The sequence below is a fragment of the Myxocyprinus asiaticus genome, chromosome 15 (genome assembly GCF_019703515.2).
Source record: "Myxocyprinus asiaticus isolate MX2 ecotype Aquarium Trade chromosome 15, UBuf_Myxa_2, whole genome shotgun sequence".
In the NCBI taxonomy this organism is placed as follows: domain Eukaryota; kingdom Metazoa; phylum Chordata; class Actinopteri; order Cypriniformes; family Catostomidae; genus Myxocyprinus; species Myxocyprinus asiaticus.
In genome coordinates this window covers 24,139,483-24,162,151 of record NC_059358.1, presented here as the reverse complement: position 1 = coordinate 24,162,151, position 22,669 = coordinate 24,139,483, and the positions used below count along the sequence as shown (strand labels likewise).

General features: G+C 36.9%; 3 protein-coding genes across 9 annotated transcripts; all 3 read left to right on the top strand.

Annotated features, from left to right (window-relative positions):
• The first annotated feature begins 2,073 nt into the window (after positions 1–2,073).
• Positions 2,074–6,389, top strand: LOC127452440 (zinc finger protein 501-like). Of its 2 annotated transcripts, XM_051717880.1 has the most exons (6): positions 2,114–2,210; positions 2,310–2,369; positions 2,900–3,092; positions 3,562–3,677; positions 4,209–4,352; positions 4,755–6,389. In XM_051717880.1, exons 3-6 carry the CDS (start codon positions 2,945–2,947, stop codon positions 5,517–5,519), a joined length of 1,173 nt encoding a protein of 390 aa, XP_051573840.1. In that variant the 5' UTR covers positions 2,114–2,210; positions 2,310–2,369; positions 2,900–2,944; the 3' UTR covers positions 5,520–6,389. The 2 variants fall into 2 exon arrangements, with proteins under 2 accessions (XP_051573842.1, XP_051573840.1); XM_051717882.1 differs by lacking the exon at positions 2,310–2,369 and having other exon boundaries at positions 2,074–2,210.
• Positions 6,390–6,518: 129 nt separating this feature from the next.
• On the top strand, positions 6,519–17,189 carry LOC127452419 (zinc finger protein 615-like). Of its 6 annotated transcripts, none has more exons than XM_051717835.1 (7): positions 6,519–7,192; positions 9,370–9,957; positions 11,401–12,335; positions 12,623–15,586; positions 15,691–15,744; positions 16,188–17,066; positions 17,173–17,189. In XM_051717835.1, exons 1-4 carry the CDS (start codon positions 7,189–7,191, stop codon positions 13,874–13,876), a joined length of 2,781 nt encoding a protein of 926 aa, XP_051573795.1. In that variant the 5' UTR covers positions 6,519–7,188; the 3' UTR covers positions 13,877–15,586; positions 15,691–15,744; positions 16,188–17,066; positions 17,173–17,189. The 6 variants fall into 6 exon arrangements, 5 of the variants coding, with proteins under 5 accessions (XP_051573795.1, XP_051573792.1, XP_051573793.1 ...); XM_051717832.1 differs by lacking the exon at positions 6,519–7,192 and adding an exon at positions 7,238–7,471; XM_051717836.1 differs by lacking the exon at positions 6,519–7,192 and adding an exon at positions 7,549–7,866.
• Positions 17,190–19,934: 2,745 nt separating this feature from the next.
• On the top strand, positions 19,935–22,301 carry LOC127452467 (TYRO protein tyrosine kinase-binding protein-like). The gene is made up of 5 exons (XM_051717922.1): positions 19,935–20,860; positions 21,356–21,379; positions 21,469–21,627; positions 21,717–21,781; positions 21,949–22,301. Exons 1-5 carry the CDS (start codon positions 20,815–20,817, stop codon positions 22,003–22,005), a joined length of 351 nt encoding a protein of 116 aa, XP_051573882.1. The 5' UTR covers positions 19,935–20,814; the 3' UTR covers positions 22,006–22,301.
• Positions 22,302–22,669: the final 368 nt, after the last annotated feature.

The window sequence follows — 22,669 nt, the reverse complement described above, 5'->3', positions numbered from 1 at the left end:
GGACCAGATACAAACTTCAGACCTTCTCAGGTTCTTGAGACCCCATTGCCTGATACAGTTACAAGGTATGATGGCTCTGGGCACTGGCCAGAACAGCTGGCAGAGAGTGAGAAAAGCAAGTGTAGATTTGGAGGCTGTGAGCGCACATCACGTGTGCGAAGTCTCAAATTATATGTGTTCCTTTGCATTTCCCGTAACCACAACTGCTTCTTTAAGTTTCACAGTCAGGGGCCTTCATGAGGCGTACAGACTGTGGAAATGTGGTGAATGAAATCTTTTACTAATTCGCTTATATAAGATAGTTATTGCTTGTATTATACTAAGTCTTGCATCAGTTCTTTCATTCTTAGACTCACCATGTAGCCTTCATTGTCTGTTCTTGTCCAGAATCTGTAGATGTGCAATGAAGGTTATGTGATGAAATTTCCTTTCTTATTGACAATGAAAATGTTATGTATTTTATTGTTCTACAGTTTGTTTGGTGGAAAACACAAGATGTATTGTGCATTGTTTGCTTTTTTATTAATTTTCTAAAAAATATTATAATATTCATAATGTGATGTTCCTTTGTTAATTTCCTTCAACTTACTGATGACTATATTCACTCATGTTCATTGTGAATTGCAAAAGCACCTTCACGTGATATATTTGAAATAAGATAAGCTTTTACGTTTTATACTGAGTCCAATCTTCTTTTCATGAACAAACATTTAACTTTTAGCATGTAGTCTCTACATCTGTAATCTACACAATTATAGTATATGAAATTGTTGTATATACAAGTATTTTATATGCGGGCTACACAGTTAACTGTGTCATCTAACTCGATAGGGGATTAAAACATTTTATTTGTATGCTAAACAATGCAGCTCAGTACCTGTTCTTTATGCACAGAATAGAAAGTACAGTGGCACGTGATGCATGCTTTCCCCAACCCAGTTGTATTGGCTGAAAGGAAAGCGGGAAGTGTTGCCAGATTGGGCTACTTTCAATAGATTTGTGTGGGGGAAAATGTGTTTGGGCGGGTGGTCAAATTTTGGGCTGCTTTAGAATGAATCTGGCGGGTTTTTTAAATGACCAAATTAAGAATTTCCATTGCCCATGCAACTAAAATAAAGAAAACGTCTCCACACACATTCATTCAATGAAATAGCCAGAACGCTGATTGACAGAAAATGTGTTTAATCCTGTATAGAGGAGCTACAAGTTGCCACACCCACCAGTAAGTTTTGAATGTGCGCGATCTGCAGGTGTTGCTCGTTAATATTTGTGATCGAAATTAGACAATCTTAATAATGACAAAGCGGTAAAAATGTAAGCGAATATATCGAAAATGGGGGAAATACCCAGATATCAAGTGGCGGTTAATGCCAGGTCTAATCTGTGGAGTTTGTCTTTAAGAAATTGCACATTTGAGTTTCTCCCATGACCTGATGCTTTTTGGCTAGAAGTTTAATGGTTTTGAGATCACTGCGGGATATATCCTGAAGTTGGCACTCATGGTGATCATAGACAGTAGAATCATAAAGTAACACGACATAAAAGTGACTTGAATTTGTTGTCCTTACTTGACTTGTGGATATGCGCACAGGAACACGGAATGATTGAAAATTAGCTGTGTTACGTCAATATGACAGCTGTCTAGGAGCTTTGTTCTGTGTTTTAGCGAATTCACCTTACTTAAATGACTAAAATGATTTACAGTATTCTTGGAATTTGGAATGAGCCATAACAGCGTAAAAAGGTAGGACAGATTATATACAACCTTTATTATATATATATATATATATATATATAAAATATAGGCCTATTGAATGGCAAACACATAGCACAATGGCATACTTTCATTATTTGGCTTAATCTCAGGGCAGCATATTTGTTCCTTTTCTGTGCGTGTGTGAATAAAGAAAAAAGGTTCAATGGAAATGTTTTTGGACACTTTATCTTTGCGTCGCCTAATTGTGTTGTCAAGGTTGTAAAGGCAATGCTGTAGCATTATGGTTAATGTGCATTTCATTTTCATATACACTATTTGGGCGGATTTTTTTATGCATTGGGGCGGGTTTTGAGCAATCATTGGGCTGGAAAATGCCGAACGAATCTGGCAACACAGAAAGCGGGTTACTGACTACACGTTTGCGCCCCCTTCATTTTCATGTGTATGTCTGGCATATGCTGCTTCCTTCCAGAAAAGGATTATTCTCTCTCAGGTAAGAATTCTAAAGAGTGGAATTGTTTTTAATCTTTGATTTGAGTGTCCAAAAAAAATAATAAACATTTGCCTCATCTTCTTTTGTCTTTGTTTGAAGATTTAGTCAGCGAACTTGGTTGCTAGTCTGCACCAAGTTTAACCTCGAACTCTCTCAAAGGTAATAGCGGCTCAATGAAAAGAAAGAGCTAGAGATTAATTCTGATGGTGGTATCAGTCTTGTTTTGCAGCGCTAAAGTTGTGTAACTGATGTCTGTATGTGATTGCTAATTATTTAGCATTGATTTGGTTTGTAGCAGCTTAAGGCCCCATCGGGCCTCGTTAGCCTGTAGCATGAAGCTTAGCTCAGTTAGTGCAAACAAACGGTAGGCGGCTCTAAAACACGATTTCTTTCCCTAACACACTTTACTGATGCTAAACGCCTTTGTTTTATATTATGGACAAATATTTTGGGCTGTTGGGATGTGAAGTTCATAGCATTGTTAAAATGATAGCTTAATATAGCTTGCTTAAGGTGGTCAGCTATTGTGTTAAAGTCTCTAACTTGATGGGAAATTCAGATGTACGTTCTTGGCTGTAGGAACAGTCCATCTACTTCGTCATCGTATTAATTTAGTTAAGTGACACTATGTAAAGGTGTGACAGGACTTTTTGATGCTAATAATTGTCTTTATCATTTCTTCATTACAGTTGCCTTGATAGTAAACCCAGCTGGTGTATACTGAATCCTTTAAAATGGACTCTGACATTCTGAAGATAGAGGAAATAGTAATGGGAGGTGGAGAGGATGCTGCCCCTGCTGAATTGGTCCCTGAGAAGGCAGAGAATACCTACACCACCATCATTATTCAGAATCCTCCACCAGCTCCTGTCATTCAATCATGTGAGTGTGACAGCAAAACATTTACTTTATACTGGAATCAGTTATGGACATGCATCCAACTACAGAAACCTGTGCCAAAATGTACATTTACTTTTCTGTGTATGCAAACTTTTTACTTCCTTAACAGGTAAAATTAAAAATGCCAAGAAGAGGCTAATGATTTTGTAATATGTTGCCTAGCATTTGTAATCAAAGTTGGGATAGAATTATAATGTTACATTACAAAGCAGTTTTCCTGAAAAGGAAGTGGAATCTGTAGTTACCGGTTACACCTTTTAAAGAGCCTACCTTGTTAGAATGCAAACCTCATAAGTAGTTTGAGTTTTTTTCCCACCATCTAAACACTCATTGAAAGTCTTTCAGATGTTTGTCTTCTGTTTTACATTTTGATTTTTCACACGTCTGTTTATACTTCATAATTAACTATAATTAATGTTTTAAAAGGGTTGTCTTCTCTCTCTGTACTTAGACCAGCATGAAAGCCTGCAGTGTTTCCAGTGTTTTATCACTTTCTGCAACTCAAAAGCCAAGGAAAGGCACATGAAGAAGAGTCATCGGGAAGAGTACAAACAGCAACTGCAGCAGGTTAGCGTTCAGCTTGGTCACTGCACTCCTAAACACAAATTTTGTGTTTCTGTCATTTGAAAAAACTTGAGTTTTTGGTGGATAAATGTATTATGCTTGTGTGTTATCAGTGTTTTTACCATTACTTTGATAATTATCATTTTGATAATGATATTCAGTAGTGTTTAAAGGATTAGTTCACTCAAATTAAGAGAGTCATACACATCTTTGATGGCTTGAGCTTGAGAGAATTTTCATTTTTGGGGGAAACTAACTAATTATTCTAATTCCAAAAATTAACACAGAAAATGCCTAGCAGGGGCTTTTGAGTGATAAGACAAACAAATCAGTGAATCCATTTTTTTAAACTAGTTAATTGAAGTGAGCCTTAGAATGAGTGACTTTTAAAATGAGTGACTGGAGTAATAAACCATGAATTCTGTAATTGATAACTGCCTGAAGTAATTTACAGTCTTGCTGATCTTCATATATAGATTATTACAGTTAGGAGGCAAATGTATATTCACATACCTGTTGCCCTTGCATTAACAGTGCGATACGCTGTTCACTTGCTATGTGTGTGACCGTGACTTCCCATCTTCTGAGGAGCTGACACAGCATCAGTCAACCCACAACAAGGAGGACAAACCCTTCAAATGTGCACACTGTCAAGAATGCTTCCGCACATTCTCCGAGGTGAGAGAATTTTTACATGAATTTGAAGATGTTAATTTTGTTTAATATTTGAATTATGAAAATGCCCGATTGCATGAGAGAAAAAACACAGATTTAGTTTTTTGCTGACCATTTTATTTTATGTATAAAGTATCTTAAATATCCCATAAAATATATTTTTTATTATTCATATACAATTGTTTTTGCTTTATTACTAAATAATGGAAATAGGCCGTTACTAAAAAAAAAATTGCTAAATGTTATTCTGTTGAATTATGTGTTCAGTGTTTGACAGCTTGGCAAAGAACAAAAAACAAATGAGCTGATTCTATGTCCTGTAACTTGGATTTTGCATTACTTGTGTAAATGTCTTAAAGCTGTAGTAGTCTATTTCTAACATTTCAATGTTGGTCTCTCCACAAGTTGACAACACATCGACGGCAGGTATGTCCCGAACGTCAGTTTTTGTGCAAAGATTGCAATGAGACGTTTCGAAGCCCTGGACTCTTGCGTAACCATCGTATGACCCAGCACCCTGTCCGTCCAGATGGAGAGGGTGCAGATGATTCCACCAAGACCTACCGATGTGTTAAATGTGGTAAGGGTTTTGAAGAAGAGACAGAGCTCCTGCAACACCAAGAGAACCATGCAGGGGACCAGCACTGCAACGGTAGCTCCACTGTAAAACGCAGAGGGAGAGCCCCGAGAGCTGAGAGTGCAGCTGCCGGTGAAAAGAAACTAAAGAGAAAGGAGGAAGAGGCAGAAAAAACAGGGGCGACCAACCATTTAGAAGGCGAAGCAAAGGCGAAGTCTGGAGGAAGACGAGGTCGGCAGCCCAAATCTGCTCAGGAGTCCAAGGCAGAAGATGATGGAAAGAAACCAAAGGCTGTTCCAGAGCCATCTCGGCAGATCCCTTGCACTGAATGTGACCTCACTTTCCACGCCCTGGCACAACTCCGGTCACATAAGAAAGAGAAGCATGCGCAGCGGAAGCCTCACCCTTGTGGAGAATGTGAGGAGAGTTTTAACCGTCCAGAGCAGCTGAAGGCCCACATGGCTAGGGCTCACAGTGCTGGTCGGTACATGTGCCCCACATGTGGAAAAAGCTTTGGTAGAGAGAGTAACCTGAAGGCTCATCAACAGACCCATGAAAAAGAAGAGAAGCCAGCTGGTCAGGGAAAGAGATAATTCAGTATTGGAGAATGATTTGTGGGGTGTATGTTAACTGAAGATGGATTCAAGTTTTTAAAAAGTTTTGTGTATAGAAATGTAGGTGGGGTAAGGGTTTGCTTTAGATTTGAAGAATTGTAACATAGCAGGGGATCGTTCAGTTGAGTGAGGCTACAGTTCAACACTGTGAGCATGTTACATGAAAACTGGAAACCCAAACGGTAGTGAATTCCCGATTCAGAAATGGTTTGGCTGCCTCATTTTATCATGACTTCTGTACATAGTTCGGCATGGTGAGCAAAAGGAAATCACGCCACAACTGATCAAAATCAATAGGATAATTATGTTGTAACTAATATGATCATAAGAAACCCAAGAAAAAGTCAGAAGAAGTTATTAGATCATTGAAGGCTTTATATTGTTGTTTTCTTTTTTTTGGGGGGGGTGATTTTAAAGTCTTTTCTATGACTATAATGTGTTATTGGTTTTATATTATTTTTTAGATGTGTGGTAATTTTTCTATGAGTTCTGACTAAATTCGATTTAAAATGTTTGTAGAATAAGGTGTTACATGACATTTGACTTACATGTAACCCACAATTAAGTTCGCTAAGTTAAGTAAAATGATTTAAATGTATGAATAATTGATTGAAAATATTTTAAATGTCTTCTGATTATTTCTTTGATGATATTATTGCAATTTGTGGTGCAGCCAAAAAGCATTTTCATTAAAACAAAAGTCTAGGAAAAAAAAACTTGCTCTAAAAATGGAGCGGGGCAATCCTACCCCAACTAACTTCTACCAAGTTTCTGTCTTTTGCCAGTTCCATATATTCTTTTGAGGCATTGATAAAATTCAGCTTGGAAAATATTAAATGAACAATAATATGCATTGAGAAGGGTATTTATTTGACAGTTTTGCACATTGCATTATTTGCCTTGAAGTCACTAATGGAAAAATCTGCTACTTTATTATTTACATTTAATTCACATTGCACAATATCCCCTCACTCCACTGATGATTATCTCTGAACAAAGTAGAGGGGGAAAATGATCTGGTTGCGTAATAACATTATACAGGCGTATAAACAAGACTTTTTTTTTTTTTAATTTTTTTTAATTTTTTTTTGCATATTCAGAAAATCAAGCCAATTCTCAGTCCATACACATAGACAAGATGGTATACCTGACTTAGCTGGCCTGAAATCAACTTACTCTCACGATTACCTCAGATGAATTGCTATTATGTTACTATATATGGTGAAAATGTCCTAGAATATGTCAACCCCATTTCAATTGGGTTGTGTAGATACACTAGGAGGCGCGCAGTTTCATCCTTTCACGCCACACAGCCGGAAAGGTACTGATGATGATCGCCTATCTGTTGGGAAAACAAATCCGTGTTACCACAGTTTCTCATTTACCTACTATTCAGATGACATGGAACGAAGTGTACTGTTAAATAGCCATTTAGAAAGATAAAATGACTAAAAGTTGTTGTGTGGAATTTTCTACGACCAACAAAGCGAAAAATCCAGAATTGATTTTTTTTCCGTCTGCCAACTGAAAAGACAGAGCCGAAAAGAAGACTGCTGTGGCTGCGAGCAATTACTTAAAGGACGCCTGTGGAATCCCACATCCATACACGTGTATGCCTGCCGCAGACATTTCATTACAGGTCAAATAAATGTGTAAGTTAATACCACATTTGATTCCTATCCTTTGGTATAAATTATGCTAGGTATCTATTTGTGACCAACTCTGACCTCGCGAGGTGCGATTCCTTCAGCTACAGAGGTTGAGTTTCTTGCATTATGATGATTTGCGCACGGGTGTCAGCTAAATCAGTAAAGGTTTTTTATCTTTCGTGAAGGCTCAAAAAAGGATGATGTCAACCACCCAGACTACGTCCAATCACTCTTCTCTCAAAGAAGAAAAACGCACAGCAGTAGCGAAACTGAGAGGACATGGTAACGTTAGCAACGTTTTACCATGTATTGTATATTGTTTTCTGGTGTTCACGTGTGAACAGCTAATGCTATTTTGGCTCTTTTCGTGTTTTATTTAGCAGAAATGCCAATTGTCCATATTATTTATTTATACCCTGATTTACCGACCCTTAAGACGATAAAGTTAGCAAATTGTATCGAACTGTTTAATCTTGTAGATGATTTCCATTGTTTTGTGCTCAACTGTACTACTGCTCCCGTCCCACAGATGGCAACATCTACATTTTTTGTCAGAACTTTCAAACAGGAAGTATTCAATGGCCGGGGAGAGCGGCATATTTCAGCACGATGATTTGATTTGATTTGATTTGAGCTTCAGATTAGCCCGTCGTTCAAAATCAGTTTTCACTTTTGAGGTAATTAAACCACACTTTATTCTGGCTCATTATCAATATAGATGTTAGTTGAGCAGTTCAGGAAAAACGTGAATGGTCACAGCTTCATTGTTGCGTAAATGAACAGTAGACACTGGCTGGAGCGAAGGTGTTGTGAAATGCTCGTCGAAGACTAATAGGTAAATAAACGGAATAAAGTAATCTTGTTAATTAGCTTACTTTTAGTCTTTAGATTGATAGTTCAACAATGAAGAAAAGGCTATATGTTGCTGTTGAGCTCAGTGAGTTTTATTGTCCTAGATCTATGAGCTCACGTGACATTAAAATTCAGAAGCTTGGAAATACTTAGAATAATGCTATTGTAAGCAGTGATGGGCACAAATACATGAAAATGTATTAAAAAAAATTTACCTCAGTTTAAATGTATCAAAATAAAATATATACTGTGTGGAAAAATGTATCAAAACAAAGTATTTTGTGTCTTGAAAATACTCAAAATACATGTAAAATTGGCCATTCAATGAAGTATCACTATTTGACTCAAATCTATCTGGACCTATTCTGAATGCAAAGAAAATTTTGGTGTACAACTGCTTAGAAACTTTTGTTTTCATTTCACCTACATCTTCAATAAAGTAAAGACAATTATATATAAACAAGTACATGATTACAAACTTGCGTAGTGCAAAATGCCAAATAGCAGCCATTTCTAAACTTATTTCTGTCCAGGTTACAGTGCAGTGTTGCCTTGTGGAGGAATGGAAATTAAATAACAGTTGCCATCAGTTATGTTTTTTGCATCAAGTACAATCAACCATCACATCCTCACCTTATCTTATGCTGTGTTCCATTTAACTCTGAAAGTCAGATTTTCCAAATTCCTACTAGGAAAAGTGCAATGGAACGCCACTTCAAGTAGGAATTCCAACTAGGAAAGTCGTGCGGAAAGTTTCAATATATTTTATGAATTTTGAAAATAAAAAAATGCCAAACTTAAATGTATTTAAAGACAAATTACATAAGATTTTATTCAAACACTTTAAAATACAAAGTACAAACTAATATTTTGTATTTCAAATACATGGATCTGAAATACTGCCCATCCCTGTTTGTAAGTTACAACCAGAAATCGGGGCAAAAATAACACTGATATTTATAATGTGGGGGGAAATAATGCCCCTGTAGCATTGTTTTTATTTATTAATGATTTAATCTGTTGTCTAATATTTGTGTATATATATATTTCATAAAATCCTATTCTAGGCCTAACTAGTGGGTTTAGACACTGTAGCAAACATTTAAATTACCGGTAATTTATTCTTTTCTAAGAATTTGGCTTACGCACAACACAGTTTGTGTTAGGAAGAATTGGCCTTTTAAAGGTAAATAAAAATAAGGGGTACATTTCTTTAATTTGTGGCACTGGTTAGCATTGTTAGCCCATTACAAGCTGTTTGTCTCCATGTCGTTGCAACAAAATTTGTACAAACTCACATTGACAGTATTTCTCTTTTATTTTTTAAGTTGCTATGTCTTCAGAGTTTACCCTTGATATCCAGCTGACAGAATTGGGGTTTCCAAGCTGGAATTTCCCACTCAGTGAGCCACAGAGTGTTAAGGAGACATTTTTGCCAATGCATAATGGCACTGAAAAGTCAGCACCTGAGACTGAACCGCTTGCAAACTGTCATGAGGATACCTGTGTTGTACCAAGTGCATCTCATGACGAAAACTTTCTGCAGGACAGTGAATATTCCTCTCCCATCAAACATAACTCTACAATTAACACACAAACCTCTCAAAAGAATTCAACAATAATCACCGAAGACAACAGGGAGAAAAACATTAGTAATAATTGGAGAACCAAAAACAAAAGTAGTTGGACAGAACTGAAAAACAATGACAAGGAGCAAAGTAGAGAAGAGGAAAAGAAAACTGAAAAGGAACAGAGAGATTCAGAGGTGATTGAGGAAGCTGCCTGTCTTGTGATGGATGATATGTCTGGTGAAGAAATAACACATGATGCAGAATTTGATTTGACTGATGATGATTACGACGATGATGAGGAGGAGGAGGAGGAAGAAGTTGTGAAAGAAGATGATTCCTGTTCAGGTATTTTATATTTTTACGTTAAATTATATACTTGTTCCTCAGTTTCCCCCTGGGGATAAATGAAATACTATCATATTCTATATAATGGTTCTAATAAATACACTATTTTGTAAACTTTGAATAACTGTTTTTGCTTTCAAAGTTAACCTTTTAACATTTTTAGGCTTCAAGGAATAGTTCCCCAAAAAATGAAAATTCTGTCATAATTTACTCGTGTGTTACCAAACCTGTCACACTTTCTTATGCGGAACACAGCAGATGTTTTAATGATAGCCCCATCTTTTCAATAGAATTACAGTGGATGTTGCCAATCCCCAAGATAAAGTTGCTCATTCATGAGCACTATAAGAGAAGCTTGTTCAGGGTGGCTCGCATCTTTACAAGTGTACTAGCACTGTTTGGTGCTAGAAACAATGCAAGTTCTCCAGGAAACACACGTGCCACGGTGAACAATCTTCTCTCATAGTGTTCACGATTGTGCATGATTTTAATGAAAAATGTACCTCAAATTTCAGGCTGTTTCTCACAAAAAGAAACTGTCATGCAAAAGAACTGTAATTTGATGCAGGAGTCGTATAGACTATGTTTATTATATTTTTGGATACTTTTTTTAAGCATCAAAGTAAGGCACTATCAGAGACTGTTTATCAGAGATGGACTACTGGTATTAAAATTAATGGGAGAAATTGGAATGGCCAACAGATGTAGGTCTCGCATTGTGGGTAAAAGAGCCAATCACCTTTTAGATACAGCCATCGCCTGTCAGTCAACTCGTGAATGCGCAGTAGTTGAACCAGCCTGTAAAAAAAGTGTAATCTGAGCTAAGGAAGCTCAAATACCATTGTTGTCAAAGTTTACTGCTGAAACTTTAACAACCGTTTTGGAGATATTGGTCTTTCCCCATTCAAGTAGATAGGAGCTGTAATTTTATGCCGCTTGCCGCTGCCCAGGAGCGTACCAAAGATGGCCACCGGGGATTTTGGGACTATCCACTGCCATTGTGTTGAAAAATTTTTTTTATTAAAACATCATTTATTTTCTGTATAAAAATGAAAATCATACAGCTTTGAAATGACATGAAGGTGAATAAATGATGACAGAATTTAAATTATAGAGTGAACTATTCCTTTAAAAAATGAGTAAGGGTGTGCTCACACAGGATGTTTTTGAGTTAAAAACAGCTAAACGCAAACACAACGGGATGGAACTGGATGCGGATGTCTCAAAACATTTTTATAAAAGTCAAAGTTCTTTTAACTTGACACAGCATCGTAAAACATGGTGCTCATTGCGTGACGCATTCTCAGAAAAGGCAAGATGCGTCACTATAGTAAAAGACATCATTCTAGAAATGTTTTTACATAAAGCGACCTGTGTGAATGGACCCCAAGTCTGTTTTTAACTATTTCAACATATAATGAGCTTTTCCCCGTTCATTTTCAGAGGCGAATGGGTCTGGAGATAATGAAGAACATCACTGCCATGTGTGTGATCTTACCTTTACCTCTTTATTCTTACTTCAGGAACACTTGAATATGCACACAGGTGCTCGCCCCTACCGCTGTGATGAATGTGGCAAGCAGTTTTGCCAATTAATCAACTACCGTGCACACCTTCTCTCCCACTCGCAAAAAGCTTCCATCCACTGTCATGTTTGCTCAACCATCTTTGAGACTGAGGAACAACTCCAGAAGCACTTGGACACTAATCATTTTGAGAGGCAGTTCTATCAATGTGATTTCTGCAAGCAGATTTTCACTAACCTAGAGGTGTGCCAGGATCATGTCGAAACACACAGGCAACAGGCAAAACAACATATGCTTCGTCACCTTGAATTGCACAGCAGAGGGGGCTTTTCCTGCTTAGACTGTGAACGGACATTCTTCAGCAAGGCTGCCCTGTTACACCACAGTTTCACTCATGTAGGTGTCTTGCCATATACGTGTCTAAAGTGCAAACGTCATTTTCGCTTACCCTCTCTCTACCACAACCATGAATGTAAGCCAGAGCACATCCAGTGCATGGCTTGTTTGGTGTTCTTCCAGAGTCAAGAGGACTTTGAAAGGCATAAGAAGGACACAGGATGCTGGGGCCATCAAGGGGTCTTGCCTACGAAGACTGATGAGATTCGTTGCATGGAGTGTGGCCAGATCTTTGCGAGCATTGAGGAATTAAAGAAACATGCAAGCACTCACCAGAGGGTTCTGAAATGTGCTGAATGTGGTATGGGTTTCCGCTCAGCACTCATGCTTATGTCACACATGGGAGGGCATGCAGGACAGCGGCCATGTCTCTGCAAAGACTGTGGCCTTGGCTTCCCACATCAACAGGGGTATGACAGCCACCTCAAAACGTGTGGACTGGAGACCCCACCAGTGGTAAGTGCAGTTGATTTAAAGGTTAGTTCTCATGTTCCAAAGCCATATAACTTTCTCTCTTCCATGGATCACAAAAGGAGAAATTTTCAACAATGCATTCATTCAGTTAAAAAAAAATGGGAACTGAATCTTACAAGCTTAAAAACTGACTTGAAAGTAGCATAAAAGTAGTCCAAACAACTTTTGTGTCTAATGACTTTAAACAATAGCTTGGTGTGAGGAACAGACTAAAATTGAAGTCAATACAATGTTTCACTTTTGTAACCTCACAATAATTCTATTTACAGGCTGCTGCAAAAAAACCTCGACTGAAAGAAGCCCCCTCTTCACAAAGAATGAAACCAATTGCTCCTAGCGTATTCTTCAAAACTGTTGCTCAGGGCTCAAACCCAGCAACATTTTCACATAGCATGAAGGACCAAAATAAGCCTACTGAGGGTGTTCGGAAGCTTTCCTTAAATAAAGAGCTCCCTCCAGGTATGCCTCAAGTTTCCTCTCTAGTCTTAGATACACCCTCGTCTGCTCCAAGTGTCATTTCCATGCCAGTTGTCCCACCCAGCCCTGTTGATAGTGCAGAGACCAGGAAAGACATTGTGGAGCAATCCAAAACCAACATTCCCTCAGATATATTTATACCAATGGAAAGTGATTATAGTTCCTCGAAGAAGAGGAGGAACTTCTTTGAAGATAAGAGCTCAATTGATTTTGGGATGGAAAATTTAACAAAGGTAGGTGAACCGGCTTCAGGTGAGGTGGAACCTAATCGGGAATTGAACGTTACTACACATTTAGAGGCAGAGAATGAGCTAAAAAGTAAATCAAAAGCAAAACCTAATGCACTAATAGATGAAAAAGTGGATCCATTGAGTTCATCAGATACTGCATCTCTCAATCCCATGAACGCCAAGATACCATTATGTATAGTACAGGTAAAAGAGATATATGATGACAACATCAAGAAAAGGTCTTCAAGTTTGAAACCCCATGATTCCTCACCTGTAATGCCAGGGGTAGAAAGAACTCTCACTTTAAAGATAAAAGCAGAGACACAAACACCAGAGTCTTCGGTCACAGGCTCTTATAGTCTTGTCCATGGTTCTTCAGAAATTACTTTAGAAAAAGATCAGATCAAAAAGGCAGAAGAAGTTGTGTCATCTGACAGGATGTTTGTGAAGTCAGAAGTGGAATGTACCTGGATGGGGGACAAATCAGAAAATTGGCTGCAGGGGGGAACTGCATGTGCGTTTGATTTAGATGTGGAAATTAATGATGAAATGGACTCGAGCAGCATGGAGGTGGAGATTGGTGATGAAGACAGTGGAGTGGATATGTTGGAAGGTGAGCTTCATGAGTGTGTGACTTGTGGAAACATCCTTCCTGAAAAGGATATGGTCCAGCACTACATGATGCATGCTGCGGTCTCTGACAGTCACAGGCGCTCTCCTATCAAATGTGGTTCAGACTCTGCAGACCAATGTCAGTCCACAACCCCTCCATGTAGCCTATCAAGGAAAAGACAAAATTCTGGCACAAAGTTGTGATGTTTAGTTCAAAGGTGATGCAAACCCAAATAATATTTGGTTGACTGCTAAAGGGAGTCGGAGAGAATCGTAGGTTACAGGCTGACAGACTTTTATGTTGCACCACTTTTAGCCTACGTATTCCATTTACTTGGAAATGTGTTCTCCATTTGCTTGGTAAATAGTTTAGTATTTAAACCAAGTATAATTGTGGGAAAAATTGTTGTATGCTAAATACAAGTGTGTTTGCATTTGTTGTGCTCTTTAAATTTTCACAGTATCTTATTGCATTTTCTCATTGTCTGTTATGTCGGCAACAATAAATGTAAATTGGGACATTGAGAACAGCATTATTTTGTTATTCATTTTAAAATAATTTCACCCAAGCATTTTGCTCAACTAACTGCTGTGGCTACAATATCAAACTGAAAGCAGCAAAGGTAGAGGATTAGAAATGGTTTTCTTAATCACCTTTTTTAACCCTGTACACATATGATGGTCTAAAAGGACCCAGGTGAAATCTAGATGCTTACTCTTTATAAAACTATTTTTATTTATTTTTTAGGCAAATTAACTGCAGTGATAATTTTTAGTTAAAACTTGGAAAAAAGACAACCATATGCACTTATGTTTCTAGATTACTCTATGTAGCTATATTTGGTGTCCGAAGGGGTGAGGCATACTGAAAAATGAAAAGTTTCAGGTTCAAAACAAGCGGTCCTGGAGCTACAATTGTGTCCTTGCCCTTTAACTGAACAGGCTAGACTTGTTCTGACAGAATGGATGAGTTAGCAGACACAGGGTTACATTGCTCTCTTTCCTGTGTTTCTGCTGCTCAAATGTGGAAAAATAAATCCTGTCAAAAAAAGTTAATTAATATGCTAACAGTATAGACCACATCAGTGACCCCACAACAAGGAAAATCACTGCAATATCAGTGAATTAAAGTATAGTGCACTTATGTATTTCAGAAATGTTTGGAATTATGAGGAACCATGTGGTTTTACTTTAGAATAATTTGCTCATAGTTCTAGTGCATTGTTCTCTCTTTTCTGAACTGAAGTGTCTTCATCTTATTATTTAAAAAAATAAAAAATTACCTATCAGGATGTGCTACCAGCATAACTATCATGTAGTGTGATATGGTGTGAGGCTGTACTAATCCCTTACCCTACGCCAAACCTTAACCCTAACCCTAAAACTGCGAATATAGCGTTGGTAGCACATCCTGATAGGTAGCATATATTTTCAGAACACCTGATCTAGGGAATTCATGCTGTATTGGTAACACAGTGGCTATAATTAAGAGATACAAAGAAATTGTCCATCTGTCAAAAAATATTACATTTTTAGGACTGTAGCAGGTTATTAAAACCTCTCGAAATCACTGAGGTGAGCTCAGTGTACAACATAGTTTTTTATTTTTTATAAATATAATCACGTAGTTTTTAAGACTCACTATGATGTCCACTGAGAATAACGTCAGAGTGTTGGATAGCAATCAAAATGAAAAGATAAATGTCAAGACTGTTTTGGTTTGGACAGATCACCCCCTCAAGTTCTCATGAAATCAGTCCGACTCTCAAATTTGGGAGGGGTCGCGGGGACGCTGGTAAAATACAGGCTGCCCCAATGTGACTCATACGGGAAAGCATGAAAAACGAGTGGGCAGGAGTGCGTGAGATGATGAACAGCAGCAAAGTTGAAATGAAACGCTAACACACTTCACTAGTAAGGACTATTCTCTTCGTTGTTTTAATCAGAAAATAGCATGATTTGATCTTTTGAAATTTGGTGTTTAAGATGACAAAAAAAGACAACATTTTTGTTTTCAGGGTTCTCTCGAGTTCGTCATATTTAACTTCGCAACGAAATTAAGTATAAAACAGGTAAGAATTTGCTATTTAAGAGTCTGCACGGCTTATGATTCTAGGTTGTAATGCTTGTGATGTCCAAAAATATAGTCAAACAATACTAGATGATAATCGTCGAATAATCGATGCATCACTACAGTTATGAGGACACTTCCTCTACTTACCAAATAAATTGCAATTCAGATAATGTGATTTTAAGTATAAGGGTGAACGGAATTATATAGTTGTTAATATGCATTTAAAGTATTTTATACTGTGTGTTTGATCTAACCTAATATATTAAAGAAAGTTCATGTTTCAGTCGAATGTTAGTTTGATTGTAAAGACCTGCTATTACCAGCATACAAATTTTAATTTGCACTAGTATTGTACCTTTATGACTAGTTTGTGCAACAAAAAAAAATGTTTTTTACACAGATATGATGAAAAGACAGCTGTAACTTATGTTGTTTTGCTAGGTTAAAGAAAAATAGAGCACACCAGTATTAAACAGGAAATGGCAGATAATGGTCCTGTTACAGTTTGTTTCCTTTCACTGTTAGGTGAGACAATCGTTTTTTTTCCACACCTCTTCCTTTCCTTACCCCGCTCTGCTGTTTGAGACCACCTTACATGTGCACTGTTTGCAGCAATTTCCTGTTAAATTGTGTGCGTGCACTTGATGTGGGTGCAGAATAAACACAATGGTATTTAATAGAGGTGTTGTTTTCCCCATCTCTCTGACTTGATTATGTAAATGTACACCAATCTCTCTTTTGAGGCTTGTGCAATTTAGCAGTCTCTGTTGTTTTTAGATTCATGCATAATATTAATAAGTGTTGCCACCTATATTTATTGTGATGACAGCTGATTTAAAATTTCTTGTCCTAAACTTTTATATCACTATTTATAAACTTTTTTACTTCCTTTCTCTCCCTAATATTTTTCTTTTCTTTTCATGTGTTGTAAGCTATGGTCAGTGCTACTGAAGGTAAGTATTTATATTGAGAAGCTGGATTGACAAGATATATGATGGTGACTTATGTTTAAAGTCATCATATTACTTGTTAGTTCAGTCAGTTTCATACAGCTCATAAAATCAGTCAAATTGTGCATTTAGTTATTCGACAAACTACTGCACAAGGAAAATAACCATACACACATTGTTTGTGCATTCATGTGTTACAAGTTACTTCACATAACACATGTTTAATTATTTCCCACAGATAGAGGCTCATGCTATGGAATAAGCCCTGGCACCATAGCAGGTATTATATTTGCTGATGTTGCCCTGACGGTCCTCATTGTTACTACAACATATTGGTATGCCAGCAAACGCAGACAAAAGAAAGAAAATGGTAAGAAATGTTACATACACACAGTGAAATGTCTCTAGCAGTTCTGAAATAGCCATTTCAAAGCCTGTGTGGAAGACATTTAACTTGCGTTGTTTTGTTTCTTTAGCTGAAGAAGTCTACATGAATGTCAGAGCAAACTGCAAATCATGAAGATCTTTGGAAAAATGATATGAACGATGAAAAAGTCACGCTGATGTTTGGTATAATAGTAAATTATATGATAATAGAATCATATTTTAGCTGTGTCCATGCCATAATTGCCATGTAAAATAAGCCACAATTACCTTGTTTTGCCGTGTTTATGTAATTAAAGAAAACTTGATTAATGAATTGGTGTATGGATTTGCTTAAAGTGTGAAAGAATGTGGAAATGGAACAAGCACAGCATCTCTCATAAGCAATGCTGGTGTCAACAGCAATAAATGCTGAAAAGGAAAAACACTGCCTTCTAGTGGGTATTTTTTATTACAGTTTCAATATAGGAAACAGGGCTGCATAATATACAGGTGCATCTCAATAAATTAGAATGTCGTGGAAAAGTTCATTTATTTCAGTAATTCAACTCAAATTGTGAAACTCGTGTATTAAATAAATTCAGTGCACACAGACTGAAGTAGTTTAAGTCTTTGGTTCTTTTAATTGTGATGATTTTGGCTCACATTTAACAAAAACCCACCAATTCACTATCTCAAAAAATTAGAATACATCATAAGACCAATAAAAAAAACATTTTTAGTGAATTGTTGGCCTTCTGGAAAGTATGTTCATTTACTGTATATGTGCTCAATACTTGGTAGGGGCTCCTTTTGCTTTAATTACTGCCTCAATTCGGCGTGGCATGGAGGTGATCAGTTTGTGGCACTGCTGAGGTGGTATGGAAGCCCAGGTTTATTTGACAGTGGCCTTCAGCTCATCTGCATTTTTTGGTCTCTTGTTTCTCATTTTCCTCTTGACAATACTCCATAGATTCTCTATGGGGTTTAGGTCTGGTGAGTTTGTTGGCCAGTCAAGCACACCAACACCATGGTCATTTAACCAACTTTTGGTGCTTTTGGCAGTGTGGGCAGGTGCCAAATCCTGCTGGAAAATGAAATCAGCATCTTTAAAAAGCTGGTCAGAAGAAGGAAGCATGAAGTGCTCCAAAATTTCTTGGTAAACGGGTGCAGTGACTTTGGTTTTCAAAAAACACAATGGACCAACACCAGCAGATGACATTGCACCCCAAATCATCACAGACTGTGGAAACTTAACACTGGACTTCAAGCAACTTGGGCTATGAGCTTCTCCACCCTTCCTCCAGACTCTAGGACCTTGGTTTCCAAATGAAATACAAAACTTGCTCTCATCTGAAAAGAGGACTTTGGACCACTGGGCAACAGTCCAGTTCTTCTTCTCCTTAGCCCAGGTAAGACGCCTCTGACGTTGTCTGTGGTTCAGGAGTGGCTTAACAAGAGGAATACGACAACTGTAACCAAATTCCTTGACACGTCTGTGTGTGGTGGCTCTTGATACCTTGACCCCAGCCTCAGTCCATTCCTTGTGAAGTTCACCCAAATTCTTGAATCGATTTTGCTTGACAATCATAAGGCTGCGGTTCTCTCGGTTGGTTGTGCATCTTTTTCTTCCACTCAACTTTCTGTTAACATGCTTGGATACAGCACTCTGTGAACAGCCAGCTTCTTTGGCAATGAATGTTTGTGGCTTACCCTCCTTGTGAAGGTTGTCAATGATTGTCTTCTGGACAACTGTCAGATCAGCAGTCTTCCCCATGATTGTGTAGCCTAGTGAACCAAACTGAGAGACCATTTTGAAGGCTCAGGAAACCTTTGCAGGTGTTTTGAGTTGATTAGCTGATTGGCATGTCACCATATTCTAATTTTTTGAGATAGTGAATTGGTGGGGTTTTGTTAAATGTGAGCCAAAATCATCACAATTAAAAGAACCAAAGACTTAAACTACTTCAGTCTGTGTGCATTGAATTTATTTAATACACGAGTTTCACAATTTGAGTTGAATTACTGAAATAAATGAACTTTTCCACGACATTCTAATTTATTGAGATGCACCTGTACTTACAAAGGAGATGCCTCAAATAGTTAAAGACCTCCTCTCAGTTTGTTGTTACAGGTTTATAAGTTGCTTAGGAAAAGATACAATATAGTGTCTCATTCTTATTTTCTACTGCACTGTTATTACGCAAAGTTTTGAGTTGCAATGTTTACAGTTTAATTAAAATCTTAGATTTGAACCAAAAGCAGATTTGTGAATTTATGTGAGCTACAACAAAATGTAAAGCAATGTGTAAAGATGTATATTTGCAGTTTACGGTTGCTTTGTCTTCTCTGTAATCTAATGATCTTGACCTTTTCCAGTCATCTTCTCTAGGCTCAAAACTAAGGGCAAGAAGTAGCTAATCGTTTCGACTGATCTGCCTTATATTCTTGAATGCACTCATTGCATTCAAGCCACAATATATCAGCAAAGACAAAAGACAAGCTTGACTTTTATCTTTGCTTCCTATGTGTGTTTGGGCGTGTGTTTTATTTTTTTGTGTGTTGCTAAAAATTGAAAAGTATCCAATGAGTGTGCACTGGAATCTCGCAGAAATTCCTTTTTCCAAAAACAAGGACAAGACTGTGACTCTTTCCACTGAAAAAAGTAGAAAAAAATAATTACAAGGGAATTTTCACCACATCAGCTTATCTACACTTTTCCATTTATTATTTAATTTTTCAAATTATTTTTTGTAATAATTAAAGTAATAGTTAATATTTGTAGAACATAACACAATTTTACATTTCGCTGCTGCGTTTTACTTACATAAATGTGGAGTAAATACGTATTTACGCAATGGAGAAAAAAAATAAAAATAAATTCTGTATCCCCACTGTGTGTTGAATTCCATTTAAAAGCTATGCATCATGTTGAATACACAATGCATAAATACAAACATTACAAATACATTCTTATTTGCATTTTAAGGTAACACTTGTATCCAGTAAATACTGGGGACAAAAATCTTTGAAAAGCTAATGAGCCTTAAGGTGTTGCAAGACCTAAAGCTCATTTGTCTGCTGGATGGAGCTTCAAGTTACCTGACAGTTGTATCTCATCAACTTCAGTGTTTTTGGAGAAAGAGTACAAGTCTGTAGGCGAAAATGGACAAAGAACTTGTGTATCAGTGAAAACATAATGTAAAGTATAATGTCCTCATCTGCATACAATTCTTTGGAACAGTGGGACACTACAACAGTTTAGTTTTCTATCTTCTTGAGGTTATCAGAAACTGGCTTTAATAGTCACATCCTGTGCTCTGGGGCTTTTGACCATATTAACGCCACATTAACACCCAGGCACAAAGTCCTCTCACTAGTCTCTCACTCGCAGTCCTAATTTAGAGGAAAGAGAAACTACATTTACAAATTCTTGAAAATGCTTATAGTTTCAGTTACCTGTAATTGAAATGACCTGTATACCTGAAGTTAGTTTTCAAATTCATATTGTTTGAATAAATGGCTAAATCTGTTGTAACAACTTTGGAGAGGTTATATCTTTGAGGAAGTAATAACTTAGTGTGTGTATGTGTGTGAGACTAATGTTACCTCAGATAGGAGTAGATAAGCAAGTAGCTCCGCCCTTGACATCCTTTGGTTCTGTTTTGATGGATGGACAGTGATAAATCATCTGCATATACTCAGTGTTATTTTACTCACAGACATTTAGCTCTGATATTCAAGTTGTATTCATTATGAAAAGGATTCTATGTCTAATGGTCCCACTTAGTGGACTATTTTGTGAGTATTTTTATTTTTTTATTTTTTATTCTTAACTTAAATTTAACTTAAATAGAACAGATTTTATTTTTCAGATTGTTCCATGAAAGTTGAAATCATGAGCATTAAAATTGTCTATTTGTGTTACTTAGTGCATCTGTGAATATTTCCTGTATTTGAAGTGTTGGGATCCTTTTTTCTGCTTAAAGATAGGCTTTTTGAAGCATTTTCATTACAAAGGTCAAAAAGATGACAGATAATCCAATAGGTATGTAAAAAAATAAAATAAAAATAAGTCAAGAAAACAGGCAGTAGCTGGTTCCAGAAGGTTGTGAAAAAAATTAGTTGCAGAACTGTGCTTTTTTTTATTTTATTTTATTTTTTGGATTTATGTATACTCAGTGATAAATGCAATCGAGTAATCGAGGAGAAATGTTTTTTCAATTCTGTATATGTTGATTGATTTGAGAACTTGCTCTTCTAAATTAGTCTTCCTTCCCTTTTCACTTTCATCAGCAAGCTTTGTTGAGGGGAACCAAGGTAATAATTCCTCTTTACAAATCAATGAAAATTAGTTTAATCTTCTTTTTGTGTATTACAGTGTGATTGTGTTTATTTCCTGATCTCAGACTGCAGTTCATGCTATCAGTTGGACACTGGAGTGGCTATTGGGATCGTCACTTGTGACATCGTCCTCACATTTGTCATTGCGCTCTCAGTCTACTGTTTTATGTCTCACCAGAAAAGGAGAAGCAGTTTACATGCACAGGCCAGATGTTGTGGGTCAGGTAGGTTAATGTTCTATTGAGCATCAGAGAATAAGAGAATGAGAATGGATGAGCTCTAGTCAAACATGCACACTTTTCTAATGTTTAAGGCAAAGTAAAAACTCACCCGTCATCAATGAGGCCGAAGACGATTGAAGTGGAATCACCTTACCAGGTAGATAATTGAGCAATATAATATAACTGTCAGCATTTTAACATTTGATTTAAATAAAAGTAATTTAAATGAGTTTCCATAATGGTTTCTCTAAGTCACAAATATTTTGTGTGTTTGTGCATATATGCTTATGTAAACCATATTTATTTTTAAACAATATTTGACAGGAACTTTATGGAGTACAATCAGACATATACAGTGATCTTCAGCAGTATCGGAAATAAAGTGTGACCGCCATGAACTGGACCTTAGGTGTCTCAAAGGGTCAGATCTTCTATTTTGGAATCATTTTAGAGAATTACGTACCACTGTAAAAGACTGCAACATCTTCAAGACCTGACATTTTGAAACATAATATTAATAATGGATTGTTTGCATACCAAAGAACATTTGTGTTGATATAAATAAGCTATAAATATCTGATTTAAGAATTAATGTCCCAGTTCCATTAAATGATTTGTACTGTTTTAATAAATTCCTCATGGTTTTTGGAAAGTTGAAGTGATCTTCACTAGTTTCACAACACAGTTTTTTTTCTTCATCTGTCATGTCTTATTTATTCATATTATAAGTTTATATCAGAGATAGATCTGCATATATTTGTTTTTGTTCTTCACATACAGTAGAAATAAAGACTTTTTAGTTTGTGTGGTCTTCTTTATAAAGATCTTTTTGATCTTTTGTTTTTGTCTGCTTGAAGAGAAAGCAGGGTATAGATGGGCAAAGCCACACCCACAATGTATTGTTTTTTTCAAGAAGTTAAGGAAGAGGACACTCTGTTCAAAAATCTCATGACTGCAGTATATGAGTCAGTGAAACAAAAGGAAAGGACAAGGGCCTTCAGTAGAGCCTTGATTTTATGATGAATCTCTCATCAACTGATTTAAG